Genomic DNA, 23891 nt, shown 5'->3' with positions numbered 1-23891 from the left:
TCTACACAATATTGGACTCCCATAGTTAATATCCACAGTAATGTATTCTCTCTAGTCACGTGTGCATACACGTTCACTTACGTCTCTGCAACACCAAGGACTGTAGCCCTTTAGGCTCCCCTGTCCATGGGGTTTTCCAGGCAATACTGGAGTGGCTTGCTATTGCCTCCTCCAGGGGGTCTTCCTGACCCAAGATTCATACCCATATCTCTTGCATCTCCTGCATTGGCAGGTGATTCTTTACCCCTAAGGCCACCTGAGGATCCTCTAGTAACACAGAAAATGTTAATACACAAAATTACCACTTCTCCACACAAACCTGCATTACTAATACAACATTTAAGCCAAACTAAATTCACTAAGTTGAATTCCAAAAAAAAGGATACATATAGCTTGCACAGCTTCAATGGACTGTTCAAAAGTAACAGTGCCTATTCCGCGACTTTTTCCGTCTTTATCCTCAAGAATGTCTGCTCGGACCACCACACCAGCCATACTAAAAACTTCCTTCAGTTTCTTCCAGCCAACTTTATAATCCAGCTAATGGAGAGGAGAGAGGGAAATCTCACTGTAAACATCTTACTACATGACTGTGACATGCTCTGGGTAGAAAACAAGCATCAGAAAATGTTACAAAAATAATGCCATAAGCCTTAACTACTATTTACTGTCTCTTTTCTCTGAAGTAACAACTTAAGTCACCTCATTCCTTTCAAATTTAATGTTTATTTTGTGACTACTAAAAAACTTTGCTCCCCATTTAGGGTTACTATCATCCTCCCCAATTCACTTTTATTCTAAAAAAAAAAAAAAAAAAATTCCCTTTGCAAATGACAAAGGTTTATTACCATACACCCAGACATAACAAGAAAGGAACATCAATATACAACCTCTGTTCATATACTTCACCCCAAACATACTCTGACAAATACCAGCAAAACTCAGTAAACATGCCCCAACAGGACCATGGGTCAAGCCTGTGTGACTTTACCACTACTGTGGTCATTAGGGGACAAAGCCCATAACCCTCCTTTAGCTTTTTCTCCCCCCTCAATTGTCAGAGCTACCATTTTAACTCACTGACAAGACCATCTAAAGCAGTAAGTCAAACTTTATGAAACAATGTGTCCATTTACTTACATTTGCTACAAATACTGTGCTTCCAAGTCTTCCAGCCTGTAATGCATGGATAATCTCATTTGGGATGTTAGGATTATTTAGGATACTGGGTGGGATATTAATCATTCCTGGGCCACCTGGTCCCATACCCATCCCACCGGTCGTAGCCATCACCTTTTGCATTGCTCTCCTGGCATGTTCACCATCAGGATCCTAAAACAAGTACAAAAGGGTTACATTTAACTGACCCAGTGACAGTGAAAACCATGCTCCCACAGTTAAGTGATGGTCCTAAAATTTCAGAGATTGAGAGGCTGTTTAGAAACCATTTCTCAAAATCTGTAACAAGAAATCCAAATGAACTAAAACCAAACTGCCAGGCCAGGAACAATTCCAGCCAAAAGAATGAGGAAGAAAGGAAGGGTATAAAATTTAGCTCTCAATTTGAACTAAGAAAAAAAAACAAAAGGTAAAGCAGTGGATGAAATGATTAGTTAGAACTTCCAGGCTGAAATAAGATCTTCATGGGCTTGGTATAGTTGAATTCTCACTAATCCAATGGGGTTTCATAATTTGTGCAAACCCCATCGGTGATTTCCCAAAAGTTTGAAAACACAGCTCTAAATCACCAAGGTTACTTCATCCTTCAAGAATTCAGGCATCTGACCCGTGTGTCATGTGTGGAAAGGTTCATGACTTTCTGGTGTTTATTCTTGAATTCTGCCCCTCTGTGTGCCACCTTCACATGAGAGAGCACTTAGGTCCTACCACGCTTCCTCTCTGGGCTCGGTGCACTCACTGACCTTCCTTCAAGAGTAGGAGGTAAAAGTAAGTCAAGGAAGGATTGAATTAACAAAAAACCTCCCACTTCTGTTCAGGGACAGAAGACACCTGATTTGGATTAGCTACAAAAAAGAACTCAAACTCATTTAACAAAAAAAAGATGAGGATTCAGACTGAGTAAAACTGCAGATGTAGAATACCTTAAAAAAAACACACACACACAGTAGAAAACCATGGGCTCAGTCTGAGTGACCAAACCAAGGCAGTCTGGCCTAAGAAAAACCACAGGTGTCAGGAAGGCAGCAGGCAGTGGCTCAAGACGTGTTCAGCCACTATCCCAAAGTTCTTATGCAAAAGACTGCTGAAGCCTGCGACTGACCCTCCTCTTTAACAACAACAGGATGTTCTGCTCCGTAAAATGTCACCAAGGACTATGTCTGTCTTTTCCTATCTCCAAACAGGGACAACTCGACAACTACAGACGGTATCCACAGTGTTTCATGAGCTTACTTCTTTGACTTTCAGTGGTCTTCCACTCAGACTATGCTTGTTTAGAACTTCAGCAGCTTTTTTCATGCTCTCTTCCATCTTGAATTCAACAACACTATGAAGAGTCAAAAGGAAATGAGTGAAACCAGTCCTACAACTGAGAAGGTTCAATTGCCAATAAGTAATGAGACAATACTTACGCACATCCCTTTGGAAGAAGCCACAGACCAGCCAGAAGAGCAAGGGGGGAAAAAAGAAAAAAAAAAAGTAAATTTCAGTGACAGTTATAAATTAAAAATACGATTTCTGTTAACAGTTTTTAAATTAACCCTTCTAAGGGGAAGCTGACAGAGTGTCTTGCCTGGCCTTCCTTATTAAGAGCTCCACTCCTAGCATCTCCTCTTCACATTACCAGCTTTTGCACTAGTGCTGCTGAAGTTATAATGAGCAGACCTAAATTCAGGTTCTCCAAGAAATCACACAAACTTTAGATCTGCTTCCCTCAGTACTCAATCAATTCCTTGTCATACTCCTCCTTAAATCCATCCCTTCCATAAATTAAGCTCATCCTTTTGATTATTCTAAGCCATTCTATTGCACGACAGAAAATAGTTAATTTTCTCTTTAAACAAGGCCAATTTTAAACGTTCACGTTTTAGTGTTTGTTTTACAATTTACTGGCACAAAGGCAACTTTTCAGAATCTTTGGTTCACACAACTTTCAAATTCAGCAAACAACCAAAAGTAACATTTTCTAGACAAGAACACACGTTTTACATTAATATACCACCGCTAAAATTCCATGCATAATTCACACACAGCCAATTCCTCTGTTAACAAAGAGACAATGCTGCTCTTGGTCCCCAGTTATCCAAATTGGGCATCCAAACAGAATACCAAGAAGCTCATTGGCCAGCCATTTGGAAAAGCGGGACTTCAGTTGGCAAATCCCCTCCCACCCCACTCGGATGTTTGGCAAACCAAACATAGCTACTGTAACATGAGCACTCACTGCCTTCCTGATTTCATTCGATTCCACGCCACCATACAGTTACATTTTTCATGTAGTAAATCCACAGAAGAAATTCTCTCAGACACTTACCCTTGACTTTCCTTCAGCGTCCATTAAGAGCTCCACGTATGTTACCTCACCAACTACAAATCAGTTTCCAGACGACACATAAACCAAGGGAGAAAAGCCAAGAAAACAATGGGAATTTAGAACAATCATCAGCAACCTTGTATGGAGCCTCTGCCTTATAAGAAAGCCCAGAAACACTCCATGTTCTCTAAACCGCCACACTAGGCATTACAGGTGTGCAGTAAAAGTAGGTGAAACTTGTTAACAATATGTCCTTGATTTTCCTCCCACCTCAAACAAGCTATTTCCCTGTCTGAAATGCTCATTCATGACTAGAGGCAATCCAAATCTACAGGAAAGAAGTCTGCAAGATTCACTTTTGGGGGGAAGAGAGGAAGTTTTACACATACACTGACTGCTGAAAGCAGGTAAACAGCACACTAAATGCAATGCCACTGAACTGAGCTCAACTGTTCACTACAAAGATGTGTACATGAATATGCTCAAAAGGCGCACACACGGCATGGATGGCTACACGGGTGTGCAACCTGTCCAAGCGCATCGGCTCTGCTGAGGGCCATGCACTTGGTTAACACTCTGCTATCTTGAAATGCTCAGTCATTTTTAAATAAGGGGCCTGGTGCTTTCATGTTGCACTGGGCCCCACAAATTCTGTGGCTGATTTCTGCACACAGCACTAGGCTTCACAACTATCGCAAGCAGGATGTAACTATCCATCACAAAATCAGAGCAGTATCTGGATTCTTTTCAATGAATTAAGCCAGGCTTTATTTTTACTGCTCTCTCAACCTTCTCACTACAGCGCACAGATAAATGCAAACTTAGCGCTCAGCTGGCACCTCAAGAGGTACATAGACTCACTCAGGAGGCTAGTCGACACAAAGGGGAAAAAACAAACATTTCTAAAGAACCCACAGATTTTCCTCCAGGTTTGGATTGCCAATTCATGACCACCACAACCAGATGTTAGAACCCACCAAGACAACCACCAAAATGGCTGCTGAACTTGAAGATGGCACAAACACAGCAAAAAAGCCCAGAAATTTTAGTGTTAACTTGGAGGAAACAACAGCTAAGCAGACTCTCCGAAGTCAAGAAAAGGGTTTTTGTTCTAAGAAATGTTTTTTTCATTTTCAGGGTTATTCTTTATAATGATAAAGCCTCCTCTCATTCAGTTTTCAATTTGGTTTAGCAGTACAATTTGGTTTACCAGTACAAAAATAAACCTCTTAATGGCCCCAAGTCTTGCCTAGCCTATTCCTTTGTTCAAAGAATATTAAAATTATAAGGATTTTAAAATTAATATACCACAAAAAGACTGAAGTGCAAAGTAAGATTAATTTTTTTTTTAATTTGAAGAGCATACTTATTAGTAATATATTTGCATGGCAGTGGACAGGAAGAAGGTCAAGTATTCAAAGTTTAAATCTATAGCCTCACCTCCCTTGTCCTCTCCTGAAATATTACAGACTACACCAGCACTTTGCACAAAACAGGAAGGAAAATCGGTGCAAAGGAAAGAAATTAGGATTATTCCTAGAGAAAAAATTAGGAGGAACTAGTTTAGTTTAACTTTTGTAGTATGCACAACTGAAAAATGATCACAGCCAAGGAATAGTCATACAAACTGGCTTTCTGTCATCCTTACAAAAGTAAAGCAAGTCCAAAAATGCTGTGGTCATTCTTGAGGCCATGTTAAAAGCCATTTATTTCAACAGCAGCAGCCATTTGAGGACCAACAGCCCTTGACTCCACATTGATGAAAATGCCAAGTTGTATCAAGACAGTGAAGAGACCCCCCATCTCAAGTTAACCTCCTAGAGCTGAGACTACTACCTAATAACCTAATAAATTTAAAAATCACAGTATCTAACTCTGACTGTAACCAAGTTGTCAGAATTCAAATATTGTTGCATTTTTAGAAGTTTCTAGTTTGTGCCTATAAAGACACTGATTTATCAAAAAGTTGTCACTGGAACCCAGAAACCAAGCAAGTCTAAACCAAACCTTTTTCCATGATCATAAACATTTTAACCAAAAGCCAGGTTTAGAAATTAGGACTTTGTCTACTTAACATTCTAGAGACAGCACAAATCCAACTTCAATCCTCTCTACCAATAACTCTGCTTAAAGGGTTCTCTCTTCCCCAAAAGGTATAGTTGCTTATTAAAAATTATATTTAAAAGACCTCCATCCTCAGTTTAGCTATAGGTTAGGCAAGTCTTGCAGTTCTACCATGAGTAGTGCTGTTTCCGAGTATCGTCAATAATAACCATGCTCCTCATAAATTCGTAATTTTCTGATCTCTACCCTGAGAGACCACATCAATTTCGAGGCATAAGCAAACCACTGTTACAGAATCCGCAACAGTTGCCAATTCATACTTCTCTACAGGAAGATGGTAACAAAACCTTAAAGAAGGTCCCCTCTCCTTTAGTTTGACATGATTAAAGCAAAGACCTGCTAAGTAGTCAGTGCAACTATCAACACTCTGCCGGCAAAACGTGTCAGCTCTTCACAGTCTGGCCACACTCAGTGAGACGAAGTGTAAAACAACCAATCAACCCAAGCAGAGAAGTCAGGCCGTGAGGCAGAGTTAACAAACTAGCAGTTTCAAGTCTCGTAGACAGAGAACCTGCAGGTATTAACAGAAAAGACTGCTGCTCCTCTTGCTCCTGATCATGGATGGAACCCATGGAATCCCAAGAGCAGGCTGCTAAAACAAACTTTAAACATCAAAGTTTCTGAATGAAAAAACGAAGTCTTTGAAAAATTGAATGCCAAATGTTATTACCTACCTTTATTTTAAAATGCTCCAAGAATTCATTGTTAACCAACATTTAGGTGGATTATTAAAAATATTACCTCAAGAATAAAACACATCATGAGGATAAGAAAATTAGCAACTCCCAAAGAATTTAGGTAGTCCCTTGGAGCAACTCCGCTCTAAAACTCCTGAACATCTCTGTATCCAAGTACAGGGGCTACAGCTTCACTGAAGAGAACTTCTGTGCGAAAGGCCTAAAGCGGCTGGGGGAGGAGCTCAAAAGCATGTTATCAAACACTGTCACTCAGCCAATGCTCAGGGAGCAACTCTAATGGAGGGGTGCATGGAAAAAATGCATATTTTAACTTGGAAAGCGTGTTTCTTTGATATACAGCTAACTTGAAACATGGCAAAAAAAATTATTCGATACAATGAATACTCAATTCATGGACAAGTTAGAAAAAATTATTAAGCACATTCTTGCTGCTAATTCCATACAGCAGAACACTGCCTCTCTAACTTGACCAAAACCCAACAAATAAGACAGGCAGGCAGCACTGTTAAGGTTCGATCCAAGTACCCACAGATATGAATGCTGCAGCAGCAACAGACCTTTCCAAAACGCAGGCGGAATATCCAACAGAGGAAATCATAAAGGAGCCAAAGAGGCTTGGTAGGGATTGTTACTTAAATTGAAAATAAAGTTCTGCTCTGTAGACTCACAATGTAGATTATCACTGAGAGCCAACAGAGACTTACTACTGGACTATACTTGCCCTCTGGGCCTAAGTTTTCTGTCAGCTGGAATTTGAAATTTACTTAAAAGTGACGCATTCAATAAAAACAGAAGGATTAAGTGCTTAAGAAATCCTTGCTTAAACAAGTTAAACTGACTGCTGCTACCCTGGAGATTGACTGGGAGTAAGCTGCACCGCTGGCCTTCGGTCCTCCTCACACTGTGCTCCGGCTCAGTCCCGCCAGGGTGCAGCCGCCCCACCTCCAGGCTCAACCATGAGCTTTCCTCAGGCACACAGGACTTCTCTAAGACGGTGCACAACACTCTTCAAGTTTACAATTCCCAAGATCGATCAATCACCCTTTGCTCACAGAAGTCTTAATTTTTCACCCAGACCTTACGGTCAAACACTCTTGAGATGTTCATGTCTACCAACATTTGTCAAGTGATGAAAACCAGGCAGTTGTGAGACTGTTCAGTCACTTTCGAACCTCATCTGGCAGTCTCCAATTCAAATTTCCTCTTACACTGGCTCTCAGTTTTTGTTTCAATCCACTCTTCAGTGTTCACGAAGTCATCTGTTCCACATAATATCTCCATTAAAAATAAGCATGATCACAGGGACAAAGGAAAACATGAAGGAGCTAAACAGGCTGGGGAGTGACTTTTACTTAAATTGAAAATAAAGTTCTGCTCCTTAAACACAATGTAGATCTTCTCGAGCCAACCAAAAAACCTCTCCTCTGCGCCTTCGGGACATGCAGAGCAGGAACAGGGAAGCTCAAGGAAAGTGTGAGTTCAGTTCTGTGGGCTGTTGAATCCACCTCCCTGAATGGTATATGATGGGAGAGGGGGCAGCGGAAGCAGCCTGGCACAGAACAAAACAAAGCTCTCAATACCTCTTCTCTTTAAAACCAGCAATGCTGACTGCACGAAACTGCCACCAAACAAGCTCTGTGATCCCATCCAGGGGAAAAGGCACCAGTGGCCTGTTCACGTAAGACATGCATTATTAACAGGCGCTGTTTAAAGCTAACAGAGAAGATATACCTGGTGTCCGAGGAGCAGGAATTAGGGAGGGGTACATGATGCGTGATCATCCTTAGAAAAAAGCTCCTGTCTTGCCATCTCAAAGCTACTACCTGAGTTCTGAGATGCAGCTATTATAGGTAGTGCTGCAATGACAGAGCATTTTTCACATTTCTAAGCCAAGGACAACTAATTCTAGCCATCCAACTAGTTTCCTGATTTCATCAGGAACAGACCTTAAAATACAGACTGATAGAGTGGTTGGATCACAAGAGCCCACTATTGTGGTTTGCCCACTTCAGAGACTGTCCTGAGAATAATACGTTTAGACTGTAAGAGCCTCTATCCCCAACCTTTTTCTCCCCTGTGCAATAACAAGTCTTCTAAAACCTTAAAACATTGTGACAGATTTTAAGAAAATATTTCAGATTTCAAATAATCATTGAAACATATTTTTGGTATACCAAGACATGAATTAAAATAGTTTTAAAAACCTCAAAACGAAAATAAGAACATTTGTACTTACATAAATAGTAAGTTTCTTTTGACTTCACATACTGAATATAAGATTTACCATAAAAAGATTACCTTTCTCTTATGAATCCCTTTATCCACAATCCAATACTGCTAAAACTTAATTAAACAGAAAGGCAATTAATTTAACCTGTACAGGGGAGCACTAAACAAGAACATTTTAATGTTTATTAAAAATAACTGATTTACTGCACACCTGTAATTCTAAATTACACCACCAAAAATACACTGAAAGGGCTGAGCCAGGGCATTCATAGCAGTATGCCAGCGGAATATGAGAACCAGTTTGGAAGTATCCGAATAAACCACCAGGCTGGCTCCACACTTAATACAGTGCAAAATAGGAAGTTGAGGTGAACTGCTTCTACATCCAGAAACGCCATGGCTGCTGCTGCTGCTACCAGCTTTAAGGCTCCCAAAACTGAATTACTGAATGGTAAAGCAGTAAAAATGTCACCTACTTTATCCATCATGTCCCAAAACTGGTTCACACACTCCTAAAAGTGAAAAATAATTTGGCCTGCAATCTCTTACAAAGTTCTAACAATTGCATTTTCAAAGCCACATTCCTGGTTCTTGGAACTACTATACCTTATTATCAATGGAAGTATCCATTCAGCGGTTCAACCAAATCGCGAGAACACAAATTTGGAGGTTATTCCAAAAACTAATTCGAATGAGACCCAACTGTGCTGTACAGAAATTCTAAGCTTTATTGAAGCAGCAGTCCCAAAAACCAAGAACACTGCATCTGGGATGCCTCGTGACACGCTCTTCAGACAAAAAGAAGAAACTTCACTCGTGCCCTAGGAGCACTGGCAGGAATGATTTGGCTGATCAAGGCAGGAAAACAAACCTCACACCAGAACGTTTTTCCATCCATGTTACCTGGAGAAATACTACATGGGAGCAGCCTACATGACTGTACAAGAGGTTCACGGTGCCTAATGCTTCTGGCATGTCGTGGCTGAATTAAATGATGGGACCATGATGGCAGTGGGCCATTCATAATTTCAAAACCCAATGCTGGGAGCACCAGTACACATACCAAAATGGCCTATCCAAGTGGCATCTGTCTGTCACTGAAATGTTAATCATTTGACAAATCAAGCTCAAATCTCTTTACATTATGAATGCTCCAGAAAAACCAGTACCTTTCAGCCCTTCAAAAAGACTCCAGTTTAAGAATTATTTGATTCCAGGTTTCTCATGTGGGTAAGGGTGAGGGGAGACCTCCAGGCCTTTAGACAAATGGTTCTCTATCAAGTTTCATCTAAACCAGGGCTGAGCAATCTCTTTAGCCCTGTGTGCCACCAGCAGGGCCCAGAATCAGGAAAAGAAGACAAAAGCAGCCAAACAAGAGTGTAACGAGGAGGAGGACACACGTGGTGTGCACAGGAGGCAGAAGCAGAGGACCACGGGGCAACCAACCACTGAGGGCCTCCTGGTGGCAGCAGAGCTTCAGGAGCTTCCTCCGCCCTCACCCAGACTCTGGACACCAGGGTTGGGACTGGCGGGTGCCTGAAGGCACCGAATTACACAGCGGATGCTTTATTCTGAGCTACCCAACTGCCAATCGAGTCTGTGTTTTCCTCCCCTGGGTGTGGTTTTATAATTTAGAATCTGAGCAGCACGCATTCCAGCCACCAAATTTTGATCCCAGGAAGACAGCCGCAAAATTTAGACAAACTACTACCTTCCCGCCAGAATTTTAAAACAAAAAGGGAAAAGAAAAAAATTTCTCCCAAATAGGAAGAATTCAAAAATTTTCCTTAATTCCTTAACAAAGAGGCTCCCCTCAAGCTTAATTGAAGCCCTGTTAACCATACTAAGCCAGTGAAATCATTCGTAGGCCAAGGGATCATACAAATGCCCCCATTTAACACACAAGTGCATGACCACAAAAAAAAAAAAAAGAAAGAAAGAAAAAAGGTAGGGTGGATGGGAGGGGGCTTAACTCTCAAGCCTGGAAGAGAACACATGCTCTACTCAGAACAGCTTCCACTGACAAAAAATAACCAAGGAATTAGCCACAGAGAAGATGACACACCAACCTTCTGACCCTACTCAACCACCAGTACCATTACCTTTTTCTTTAACCAGGTCTTTAAGTGACTGCCATTTCACATCAAAAGGTATGTTTGTAATGAAGGCTCTGTATCTTTTAGTTGGATTGGCATATGGCTCAAAGCGATTGCCTCCTCTTTTTATGTTTTTCTCCTTCCTCTTCTCATTCTGAGCAGGTCGTTCTCCTTCACTGAATTCAAAAGAGAAAAAAAACATTCACAAGTTAGCACAACCCAAAAGACAATATTTGATTTTCCAGGCAAATTATCCTGGCAAATTTGCCTGATTATCCCAGGCAAAGTTACATATAACACAAGAATATTGATTGATTTGAGTCACTCAAACTAAAGTGGTCCATAGAGCTAAAAACTGCAGTACTACACTCCTGAAAACCCATCTATCAAAAAAACCATTTCCAAGACAAATGTGCTTTCCTAGGCCTTCACATACTCCTGTGGGGCTCTAACATGGGTGGCGGGGAGAGGCCATCTCCCTACCTGAGGTGCTTTAATTCCAAGACAGAAACAGGAAAACAGAAGGGAAGATTTATAAGATTTCATGGAACCCAAAAGAGGTGGTACACATAGGCCCAACAAACTTCAGCCCTACAAGTAAGTAACTTTCATTGTGGGGGGAAAAATTTTTTTCAGTGGGGATGTAAAATGGTGCAGTTACTACAAAACAGTTTGGCAATTACTCAAAAAGTTAAAACATAATTACCAGAGGACTGAGCAATTCCACTCCTAGGCAGTATTATTCACAGTAGCAAAAGGTGAAAACAACCCAAGCATACACCAAAAGATGAATGGAATAAAACAAAATGTGGTAGATCCAGGCAATGGAATATTACTCAGTCATTAAAAAATAAAAAGGAATGCCAAGTACTGATACATGTTGCAAAAGAGATGAACTTTGAAAACATTATGCTAAGTGAAATAAGTCAGGCATAGAGAAAAAAAGAAGAGGTTACCCAGGACTGGGGATAGGTGGGAATGGTGAGTTACGGTTTAATGGCTACAGTTTGTTTGGGATGATAAAAAAAAAGTTCTGGAAATGATGAGCGAGTAGGTACAACACTGTACCTAATGCCATTAAACTGTACATGTAATCATTTTAAGATGGCAGAATTTACATACATCTTGCCATGATTTTTTTTTCCAAGTTTTTTTTTTAAGGGAAAGAAACCTTTCTCTACTCAACACCATTACTTTGAGGCTAGGGAAACTGAAGTCAAGCAACTCTGGTAGGTAAAAAGCAGGCAAACAAGCCCGTCTTTGGCAGAGAAGGGTGGATTTTTTTTTTGGTGGGGACGTTCCTGCAATACTCTCTACCTTTGTGTGTGAGGTGCTCCCCCAGAGTAGCATTTCTAAACCCTACAGGTACAAATGTGGCTTAGTGTGAGCAGGAAAAAAGGTTCACAAGAAATGCAGGCTCCCAAAGGACAGAACCAGACAGGCCGGAAGCCCGGGCCAAAGCCCAGGAACTGGCCAGAGTGTGTGCACAGCCAGGGCAAGGCTGGGCTGGCTGAGCAAGACTGCTCCCTGAGCCCCCGTGATGACAGGTGGACATCAGTGAGAGCGGACCAGGAACTACCGGGGAGTCAGCAGCCACAGAGGTCCTCTTGTGCATCAAGTCCAGCACTGTCTGCTTCCCAAGCCCTCTGCTTTTCTACCAGTGAGAACTGAGGGACTCCCACAACTAGAGATTAAAGCAGAGACTTTGTGATCCACGACAAAAAAGCAAAGAAAACAAAAAACCAAGACTATGGTATTGATGATTTACAAGACCATCTTTTAAAAGTAAGGGTTGATCTTTACTCTAGGATATGTCTTCCCTGCAGTGGGGAATGGCAGCTGGAGGACTTTCAGTGTACCAGGAAAAATTAAAGTTAGCAACTTATTTTAGTCTCCAAGGTATTTTTTAAAAAACTGGTCCCTCATAGCCAAATACAAGTGTGCCAAGTGTTGAGGAAAGCAACTTCCTCCATGATCTGATCGATACCAGTATCAACATGCAATCAACAGACCTCCTTCACGAGGGCTGGCAGATGGCAGAAAGGGATAGGGTCACACAATCCCTGGATTCCTAAGAATTCTTTATTCTGTCTACCCAGGCTCATGACAGACTCTCCTTAGGCTGACTGCACACCACACACACAGTCCACCTGTCTACTCCATAGGAAAGCCCAGCACCAGGGCTGCCAAACAGCATGCATCCATGTGTCTTACCCTCAGCAGATGAGGAGGGTTAAGTGTTAACAATTAATAAAATGGAGATCAATTTTCATTTCATGGGCCTAACTACAGAGGGTCTATGGGTAGGAATACATCGTAACAGAATTGGTTTCTTTTGAAGCCCAAATATTCTATCAGCAACATTAAAAAACATTATTCTGACACAGGGTCCATGACACAGTTACAGTTCCAGCCAGTGTTTTTAACAGACTGTTATGTAAGTTACAAAATGTATAAACAACTCATTACAAGACAAAGGTAACAAAGTGTCTAGGCCATGCAAATTCTGCCATGCAGCATTACTGCTAAGAATAAACTGCCCAATCTAACCACAGAAGAGGGGGATTTGGTTTGGGGTTAATCCACACCACAAGGCTCACCATCCAGAAGGCAGCTCATGTGGATTACACCCAAGGTATGCCCACAGCACCACTATACCCAAATCCTTCTCCAGCTAATCATTTCCTGTCTCTGAGAAGTTTCCTCCTAAGTGAAACAGGTAAGAACTATCTCATCACTTGCAGTTTCTTAAAAAATTGACCTTCTCATAAATATAATAATCACTATCAGCTCTATTCTTTACAGAATAGTAGAGAACCATCCTCAAAAAACCCCACATGACACATATTCTAGTACAGATGGTATGATAACTGAACAAAATCCCATTTTTTAAAAACATGTTCAATTTTCTCATTTATCTTCTAGACAGAATTAGGGGAATATTCTTCTAGCCCTAAAATATATGCAACACAACTGTAAAAACCTTTCAGATGTACATTTTTACAGGTAGATTATCATTTAGCTACACTGATGAAAAACTTTTATCCTAAATACCCCAGATTTAGGATATTATAAATTCAAAATGTTAAAACACACCTACCATATGTTATCCACAACTAGATACTTACCCAGAAGAAAATGAATATATCCATGCAAAACCTTGTACCTGAACACTCACAGCAGCATTATTGACCCCAGTCTCCCCAAACTGGCAATCTAAATGCCCGCTTCCTAACAGCAGACATCAGGCTTCCCTGGTGGCTCACCAGACAGCAAAGTCTGCCTGCGAAGCAGGAGACCCGGGTCAAACCCTGGGCTGGGAAGATCCCCTAAAGGGAACTGCTACCCACTCCAGTATTCTTGTCTGGGAAATCCCATGGACAGACGAGCCTGGCAGGTTGTACAGTCCATGGGGTCACAAGAGTTGGACACAACTGAGCAACTAAACCACTACCCACTAACAGGTGAAAGAATCAACTAGTATATTCACACACTGAAATACTATTCAACAATAAGTAATGAATTACACACAACATGGATGAACCTCAAAATAATTACACTCAAAGAAGCCAGACAGAAGAAGCGTATATATAGTATGACTTCATTATGTAAAACTGTGTGAGAAAATGTTAATCCAGCAAACTAATTTACAGCAGGTTCTCTCAGCCTCAACAGTATGAACACTTTAAGCCAGAAAATTCTTTTGTTGTTTGAGCCTGCCCTATGTGCTGCAGGATCCCTGATCTCTCCCCCAAAGGAGGCCAGAAGCAGCCCCATTCCTCAGATCTGAAGATGAAGGGAAAAAAAAAATCCCCACAACACTTTCAAATGTCCCCTGAAGGGAAAGAAATCTCCCAATGAGAACCACTGATACATATTGATGTGGAGAGCAAACTAACAGCTGCCTGGAGGTGGGGGAAAGGAGGACTCAGAGATTACCAAGGGGCAGCAAAAACTTTTACAGGTTGTAACTATTATTTTCATTCAGTGATGGTATCACATTGCACGCTTCTAACCTGTGCAGCTTGTTGTGCCAATTGCACATTTTTTAAAGTTTCTGCTGGTTTCTCAAATTCCAAATCTTACTCCAACATAACTCGACTTGTAACTTCTACATAAAGTTAACAAATTTGCAATCTCTCAAAGAAACTGAAGTTACCTAAGACAACTAAATAAATGCCTTACCAATAGTCTCCTTGCTATCTTGCTTCCAATGGTCAGTAAACACCCCAGTTGATTCTGGCACCCAATTATCTATCTGAAGTTTAAAATAGACCCAGTATGTTAAAAACTTTTCCTGACATTCTATTAACTTAATTCCTAATACATCGATAAAGATAAGCCCAAAATACCTTAAGAAGCTTCTGAGTCAGTCAAGATTATGATTAATAGTTTTGGAACTGTTTTACTGACTGTACTCTTTGAAGATTGATAACTTACCATGTCACTGCTCCATTGTACTGGAATTATACTTTACATAAAGATCACAACTAAAAAAACAAAATACTGAGTGCCTAATCCACAAAGAGCTGCTACATTCACTATGTAAAACAGCAAATCCCTATTCTCTCTTATGCCTCCACAGCATTCCCATGTATAATGCTCTCATAACTCCTGGAGTTTTTCAATCAGGAGTGTAGTCTGAAACAGCAACTCCAATATCTTGAAATCCTCACTACATCTCTTGAGGGAAAAGACCCCCCCCTCAACCTCCATATTCCCTTTAGAACTGTCCCTTATGTAAAATGATTCTTCACAAAAATTGTTTCAATCCTGAACTCCACTAATGTATTTAACATGTAGAGAGCACTATTCTAGCTCCAGGTCTACCACGTAACTACCCACGTGACTCCAGTTCTTTATCTCTATAGTTCTTCACCAGCAAAACCAGCATAACCTGTATTCATGCAGCTCACAGGGGTGTTGTGAGAATCAACAATCAGCCTAACAAAAAGCAGCTTGGTAAATGTTCAGCGCAGTTATCTAAGACGGTAGTAGTACAACAGGTGACTAAGAGGTACAGTCATCTAAGTCTGAACCCCAATGTCACCGGCTCTTTGCCAGGCCTCAGTTCCTTCATCTGCAAAAGGAGGTTACTATCCACAATCACAAGTTTAAAGGAGAGGCTGGCACACTGTGACAATGATGTATTTTTGTACCAAAAACTTTCTGTAGAATGATTCACTCCTTGTATTCTACCACTGCACATACTGATTAGATTTTAAGCCCACTGGGGCCGTGGCTAAGGAAACCTAAACACTGTACTTGCTGTTTAGCGCAAGTGTTTGACTAGGTGTAGCATCTGACTCTTTGTGACCCCAAGGACTGTAGCCCACCAGTCTCCTCTGTCCAAGGGATTTCCCAGGCAAGAATACTGGAGTGGGTTGCTGTTTCCTTCTCTGGGGGATCTTCTTGACCCAGAGATCATTCTCCTGTCTCCTGTATGCAGATTCTTTACCACTGAGCCACCAGGGAAGCCCCCACTGTACTCATCACAGACTATCAAAACAGTAATTCAAATTTCACCTCACTGACTGCAAAACAAGGTAATGGGAGAGTCTATCTGAGAAATCCTAAATGAAATAAGCAACCTAATCTCTGCAGACTAGTATTCCCCCAGCGTAGCCTTGAATAAGATCAAAAAAGCCAAGAGCTAGCAGCATGCATTTCAACAACCAGAGCCCCATTCTAATCCTGAGCTCACCATCAAATGTGTCTCAAGATTATCAACCATACAAGCACTTCTTAAAGTACAGCAAACACTCAAGTCACCCCAAAGCACAAAGAATCTGGTTTAAAATTAAAAAAAAAAAAAAAAAAAACCCACTTCAAATGTCTGTTTACTGAGAGGTTACCAGGGTGGTGCTGTGGAAACAGCAAAAGCCTTAGAGTCAAGATGGCCTCCCCCAGATTCTTACGATCAATTTCTTTAATCTGAATTTTCTCGATTAAAAAAAAAACCCAAACCTTTTATTGACTGTAAAATAGTGTAAACACTAACTCTGCATCCCCAGAAATTTATACTAAATGCTAATTTTTATTTTTAAAATAGCCCATCTCTCACCTTTCCGATTCAGCCACAGGTTAATCTGGAAGTGGAGTAGGTTAACTCACTGATTTTAAATGTATGGTGTAGCCTCTATTTTTAAATTAAAAACAAAACAAAACAAAACAAAACTAACTCTATGTGTCCCTCTAAAATGAACATTTTTACCCCCAATACACTCTAACTCTGAGTCTTGACTGTCCTTAGACGGAATATATTTCTCATCAATATAAAAAAAAACAGCCGGCTTACAGCTGGGAGAGAAAAGGAATTGCAAAACAGGTTGTGCTTTCCATGGTCCTCATGAAGCTTGCAGTCTCAGTGCCTTTTCAACTTACAGCACACACACTCCACTCCTGGTGGAGACGAGGTGAGAAGAATCCAGTCTCACTCATTTCCCAGCCCGCAAAAGTGGCTCAGCTGTTAAAGAATCCACTTGCAATGCAGGAAACCTGGGTTCGATTCCTGGGTTGGGAAGATCCCCTGGAGAAGGGTAAGGCTCCCCACTCCAGTATTCTGGCCTAGAGAATTCCATAGACTGTATGCAGTTAAGAGTCGGACACGACTGAGCACTTTCACAAAATCACAAAAAAAACCTCTCAAGATAAAAATCTGAACTCCTTAGTCTGGAATTCACTGCCCACCAGCTGGCCCCCAGTGCTCCAGCAGTTTCAGTTCTTTATAAAGTGAAAGGAACATGAAGTTCTTCACAAATATATATCAAATATGTCAAAATCCTAGTCTTTGAACACTCCTCTCCAAAGATCACCTGCTTCTCTCCAATGATCACCTTTCATCCTCATTCTCCTAGGGAAACACCTGGTCGCCCCCAGCCACTTAGGGTTGGGGGAGGGGAGTCCCTCCAAGCTCCGGACCCCTGGTAACTCCTTTCACCCACTAACACAAAAATATCCATTGGCCCTTCCCTATGAGCAGGGGGACTGTTTTCTAAAAAGCTCTGCTTTAAAATCTTCCCAATGCAAAACACACACACACAAAAACACCCAAAATATAAACTTTTCCAATGGCCCTACAAAGTAGATCAAAGTGTTCCTAACTGCCTAAAATATTGTCTATTTAAACAGTCTCAGAATGAGGTTCTTCCAACAAAGACTTTTTTTTAATCTCTGAAACCTTCAGATTCTTTCTGAAGGCCATGTTTTATGTTTGTTTGTCAAATAAATCAGTCACAAAATGACTATTTGGAAATGGACTGTGGAAAATGGGAAATTTGGAAAATGTACCCCAGATGCTATAATCTGTAACTAATAACTTCTCACCTAGCACGATTCTAGCAGCACTCCATCCTGTGATAACTGCTTTGAAAGAAAAAAGAAATAAAGGACATAAATGTATATCTTAAAGGCCTCCAAACATGGTCCTCAAAAATCCTACCAGGGTTCCTTAAACAAGTTATTAAAAAAAAAAGTCTAAATATGAACATGTCCCTTTCCAGAGTTTTCAATAACAAGAGTTGGGAATACTCCTAGGATGCCTTTCTCTCGATTTCCAAGGACCAGTAACCACGGTATTCCCCACCTCAGAAGAGTATATATAGCTAGTATTTAGTGAGTGTTCATTAGCAAACTAACTACATTCACTTTTAATCCCCATGAACTCTAATTATACACATTAAAAATTCGTGGGAAGGCAAATCCATAGGAGACAGAACGCATAGCACAGGTATCCAGAAGAGGAGGTGAATGGTTAAGTTACTGTTTAATGGTTACAGTTTCTATTTAGGGTGAGGAAAAAGTTTTCAGCGTGGATACTGGTGATGTTGCACAAAACCGCGAATGCACTCGATGCCACGGAATCGTCCACCTGAAAATGGCTGAAACTGTAAATTTCACCAGATTTTTTTTTTTAATGTATGTGGGAAATCAAGGCCCAAGCCTTCCCCTCACCTCCCCCTACAGTTGGCGGGCGAAGGCAAAATGTCTTTCCGCACCTCTCAGGCGATTGTAATCAGAATGAGTGCGGTTCACCGGGGACACAAGACGATGCTTTAAAGCTTTAAGAAAACTTTCAAAATCGAGGACCTGAGAAAGAGACCCCAATAGGACTCGAAAGGGTGGCTGAGTTTGGAAATGAGTGAACCCGCCTAATGATGCAAAATCTTCCTCCAGAACACGGAATGTTTCCCTTTTTCTTTCTTTCCTCTTTGTTTCTCCGGCTGAACACTGAACAGCAGGTCCGATGGCTCCACAAATACCTACTGCGCACCTGGGGAGGAGCTGAGGGACTAACTCTTGGTCGGGGCTTGGGGCAAGGGGAGGTTCCGACCGAGGCACTTCCCGCGGGGCCGGGAGGGGGGAGGGGAACCGCGCGCGCGGGGCGGGGGAGGGGGAATCCGGGGCCGTCTTCGAGGTCCTTCCCGATACCTACCCGTCTCAACTACCGTTTACCGGGACCGACCGCGCGCGAGGTCCTGCGTGCGCACTCCCTTCCCCTATCCCCCACTTTGGGGATCGGGAAACTGAGGCCCCGGACGACGGCGAAGAGCCGTGAAGCCACGCGCCCAACCAAGGTCACCCGACAGGCCAGCAGGTCGCGGACTCCGGGGCTCATCGGCTCATCGGCCCGCGCGCCATTATCCCTGCGCGCAGAGGCCGGGCCTGAGGCCTCAGCGTCGGACCCGGTCTGGAGAGACCAAAGGAGCTAAGGCCCGATGCCTGGGAGAGAGCGGTCCTACAGGCGCTCACAGGGCCAACGGGCTTCACCCCTCACGGCCTGGGCCGCCTCCCCCCTCGGCAGACCCTAAGAAAGCCCAGCCGAGACCGCGCCGGGAGGAGGCCCCAACAGATCTAACGGAGCCGCCGCCAGCCACAGCGAAAGCGCCCAGCCTGAGACAAGGAGCCGTGAAATACTCACCCTTTCGGGCCCGGAGCTCCGTTGCCGCTTGGCACGCCAGGCGCGCCGCTTTCCTCCTCCATTTTGGGCTCCGTCGCCGCCACCTCGGCCGCCGCTTCGACCCCTGCCGCCATTTTCTCCGCGTCTGGGCTTTGTGTGAGCGAGAGGGCTGCGCGGCGCTGCGCCTGCGTGCTCACGTGACTCGGCGCGACCAGTAACGCCTGCGCGCGCCGCGGCAGCCTCCAGTCTCCTTCCCTCCCGACCCGGGCCACGCCCCTGCTCCGGGCCACGCCCCCGCCGCGCGCACGCGCGCACCGTCAGCTGTTATTGATTCATTCTTGCAACAAACTTGCGTTTGGCGCCTACTGGATACAGTATCCGCTTTCCAGGTGTAATTGTTATTGCGGCTCACTCGTGTCCGATTTTTTGCGACTCCATGAACTGCAGCATGCCAGACTTCCCTGTCCTTCGTTATATCCCGGAGTTTGCTCAAACTCATGTCCATTGAGGGGGTGATGCCATCCAATCATCTCATCCTCTGCCAGATCTAATGAGGGAGGCATCTCTCCACCCGCCACACCCGGACCTCGTCACTCCCAGCTTTCTGTAATCACAGCTGGGGTAGAATGACAGCTAAAGTTCTGTTTCCTAGGCTATAAAGGAGTTAGCCAGGCAAGGGTAGGACACCGAAGGGCCAAGCAGTAGGACAAATATGCAAAATGTTAACAATGTCTGGTTAAGAAAGTATATCACCCTACACCAGGAATACCTGGGCTCAGTTCGGCCTGAGAGCTCCTCTGAGTGCAGAGCCCATGGCCCAAATCTCTCACTAAACAGCCATCAACTAATAAACAAGATGTCTAGCTGGGGACTTCCTTTGTGCTTGTGAATATTTGTTAAGCGAGTGCACAAGCCAGAAGCCAAACCTGTTGATAGAAATCACATGATGAAAGAAACGCTTGGACTCCTTCCTGCCTGACCCTGGGTCCTTCTGTTCGGAGAGCTTGGCCCTGTCCTCAGATGGGTTTCAGGGCTGATACAGGGCTGTGTCCTGGGGCAGCCACAGTGGCCTGGGAAGAGTCCAGAGCCCCCAGCATTGAGGCCTCGGGCTCCCCTTCCCAGCAGCCACCTCTCTCTCTGGTGTCTCTGGTACATTGAAATGTTTCACTGGAACTTGCAGACATTTCCATCTAACCCCCAAACTCTCTCTAAACTCACAAAGGGACAGAGTTCTGTTGGTTTGTTCTTGTTCTTGTTGTTGTCATTTTACCCTCTCTCACTGAGTAACTACATTTCATCAGCCTCTGGGAAACTCCCTCACTTGCTACACCTTCCACCAAATTAAATACTTAATCCAGGCTGGTGATTCTGACCCTGGCTGAGAACTGCAGGCCCAGAGAATAAATTCAGTAAACCCAGCATGAGGCAGAGGCTAAGCCCCACTCTCTGCTATGGGGGTTTGGGGGCTTCCAGGTGGAGCTAGAGCTTCCCAGATAGCTCAGTTGCTAAAGAATCTGCCTGCAATGCAGGAGACCCCTGTTCGATTCCTGGGTTGGGAAGATCTGCTGGAGAAGGGATAGGCTACCCACTCCAGTATTCTGGCCTGGAGAACTCCATGAACTGTATAGTCCATGGGGTCGCAAAGCTAGTGGTAAAGAATCCACCTGCCAATGCAGGTAGACCTAAGAGACCCAGGTTCGATTCCTACATTGGGAAGATCCCCTGGAGAAGGAAATGGGAACCCACTCCAGTATTCTTGCCTGGAGAATCCCTTGGACAGAGGCAGGCTACAGTCCATGCACTTGAAAACAGTTGGACACGACTGAAACGACTTAGCATGCACCATCAAGGTGAAGGCTAGGCCCCACTCTCTCTTTCCTGCTCCCAATCCCAGTTCAGTTCAGTCGCTCAGTTATGTTCGACTCTTTGTGATCCCATGGGCTGCAGCACAGCAGGCTTCCCTGTCCATCACCAACGCCCAGAGCTTGCTCAAACTCACGTCAGTTGAGTCGGTAATACCATCCAACCATCTCATCTTCTGTCCCCTTCTCTTCCTGCCTTCAGTCTTTCCCAACATCAGGGTCTTTTCTAAGGAGTCATTTCTTTACAGCGAGTAGCCAAAGTATTGTAGTTTCAGCTTCAGCATTAGTCATTCCAATGAATATTCAGGACTGATTTCCTTTTGGATTGACTGGTTTGATCTCCTTGCAGTCCAAGGGATTCTCAAGAGTCTTCTCCAGCACCACAGTTCAAAAGCATCAATTCTACATTGCTCAGCTTTCTTTATAGTCCAACTCTCACATCCATACATGACTACTGGAAAAACCATAGCTTTGACTAGATGGACCTTTGTTGGCAAAGTAATGTCTCTGTTTTTTAATATGCTATCTAGGTTGGCCATAACTTTTCTCTCAAGGAGCAAGTGTCTTTTAATTTCATGGCTGCAATCACCATCTGCAGTGATTTTGGAGCCCAAGAAAATAAAATGTTATTGATTCCATTGTTTCCCCATCTATTTGCCATGAAGTGATGGGCCCAGATGCTGTGATTTTAGTTTTTTAAGCTCAGTTTTAAGCCAACTTTTTCACTCTCCTCTTTCACTTTCATCAAGAGGCTCTTTAATTCTCCTTTGCTTTCTGCCATAAGGTTTCTGTGTATCTGAGGTTATTGATATTTCTCCTGGCAATCTTGATGCTAGCTTCTGCTTCATCCAGCCTGGCTTTTCACATGATGTACTTTGCATAGAAGTTAAATAAGCAGGGTGACAATATACAGCCTTGACGTACTACTTTCCTGATTTGGAACCAGTCTGTTGTTCCATGTTCAGTTCTTTTTTTTTTTTCCATGTCCAGTTCTAACTGTTGCTTCTTGACATGCATACAGATTTCTCAGGAGGCAGATAAGGTGGTCTGGTATTCCCATTACTTTAAGAATTTTCCACAGTTTGTTGTGATCCACACTGTCAAAGTCTTTGGCATAGTCAATAAAGCAGAAGTAGATGTTTTTCTGGAATTCTCTTGCTTTTTCTATGATCCAGCAGATGTTGGCAACTTGATCTCTGGTTCCTCTGCCTTTTCTAAATCCAGCTTGAACATCTGGAAGTTCTCAGTTCATGTACTGTTGAAGCCTAGCTTGGAGAATTTTGGGCATCACTTTGCTAGTGTGTGTGAGATGAGTGCAATTGTCCCAATCCCAAGTACTTCTCAAACTTCTTGTCTCAGAACTCCTTTCTCTCCCCCATCTGCAAGCCCCTCCTCCTCTCATCTTGGCCCCTCACCCTTAACCTTGCTCCTCCCACTCAGAAATCTCTGATCTACTAAAATCCACCCTGCATACCAACCCTTCTCTGCTGGCCCCACTGGAATCTATCTCAGTTTAACATCTTTTCCCTTAGACCTCTCTAGACTGGAGGGGCCCTTGGATTAGAGGAAGCCTCACAAATCTCTGAATTCCCTTGTCCAGCAGGGCTCAGAGATGGCAGAGGAGGTGACAACAATCTGTCAAAATCATGGAGAGGAGTTCGAACACAAAGCACTGGGGACAAGAAGCCACTTCTCTGATCCCTTCTCCCAAAGTGGGTGTGACTGGAGATCAGCCACAAGCCAGACCCAGGGAGAAGACAAACTCTCCACTAGGCTGTGCTCCTATAGGCTGGTGGATGTAACCCCACCCTGACCAAGTTCCTGGGTTTTGTCATCGCCTGGGCTATTAATTCTTTCACTCTTTGCTGTAACTCACACTTTACTGTCTTTAAAAGAAGGATGTTTGAGGAATTCCCTGGCAGTCTGGTGGTTAGGACTTGGCGCTTTCACTGCCAGGGCCTGGGTTCAATCCCTGGTCAAGGGACTAAGATCCTGCAAGCCTCACAGCTTGGCCAAAAAAACAAAAAGGATGAAAAAAAGGATGTTTTAAAATGTTGCTTAAAAAAAAAAAAGATGTTGCTTTACCTCACAGCCCATATGTGGGAGACCTGGATTCAATCTCTGGGTTGGGAAGATCCCCTGGAGGAGGGCATAGCAACCCACTCCAGTATTCTTGCCTGGAGAATCCCCACGGACAGAGGCACCTGGTGGGTTCCAGTCCATGGGGTCACAAAGAATCGGGCACGACTGAGTGATTAAGCACAGCACAGCACACAGCCCCTACTGAAAGCTTGCTATAAATAGTTTATTGTAAAGAATAAGAGATGATGCTATTAAAGTACACATGCAGTCGTAGGCTCTGCCAAAGGCTCTTAAGACTTGCTCTCTCTTTGCTAGAGTTAAGAGTCATGAAAGACAGCCTAGCAGCAAACTACAATTTTCTCCTCGATGTCATGAAAAGTATTGGAAGAGGTCTGCAAGGGAAACAGC

At 43.2% G+C, this 23891-nt stretch overlaps 1 protein-coding gene across 11 annotated transcripts in view; it reads right to left on the bottom strand.

Annotated features, from left to right (window-relative positions):
• HNRNPM (heterogeneous nuclear ribonucleoprotein M) overlaps positions 1-19776 on the bottom strand; it is a 38600-nt gene extending 18824 nt beyond the window's left edge. For 3 of the 11 annotated variants that reach the window (XM_020898682.2, XM_070464815.1, XM_070464814.1), the window contains exons 1-4: positions 2592-3460; positions 2413-2506; positions 1141-1332; positions 387-540 (exon numbers count right to left, since the gene is read on the bottom strand). In XM_020898682.2, coding sequence (XP_020754341.1) covers positions 387-540; positions 1141-1332; positions 2413-2490 — 424 coding nt within the window. In that variant the 5' untranslated portion in view covers positions 2491-2506; positions 2592-3460. Of the gene's footprint in view, positions 1-386; positions 541-1140; positions 1333-2412; positions 2507-2591; positions 3466-3493; positions 3547-10646; positions 10817-19560 lie in introns of those variants that run through there. The other 8 variants (XM_070464818.1, XM_070464819.1, XM_020898684.2 and 5 more) reach the window with 7 other exon arrangements.
• Between the last annotated feature and the right edge of the window lie 4115 nt (positions 19777-23891).

This window comes from Odocoileus virginianus, chromosome 3, assembly GCF_023699985.2.
Source record: "Odocoileus virginianus isolate 20LAN1187 ecotype Illinois chromosome 3, Ovbor_1.2, whole genome shotgun sequence".
NCBI classification, from domain to species: domain Eukaryota; kingdom Metazoa; phylum Chordata; class Mammalia; order Artiodactyla; family Cervidae; genus Odocoileus; species Odocoileus virginianus.
This window is presented reverse-complemented; position numbering and strand designations above follow the sequence as displayed.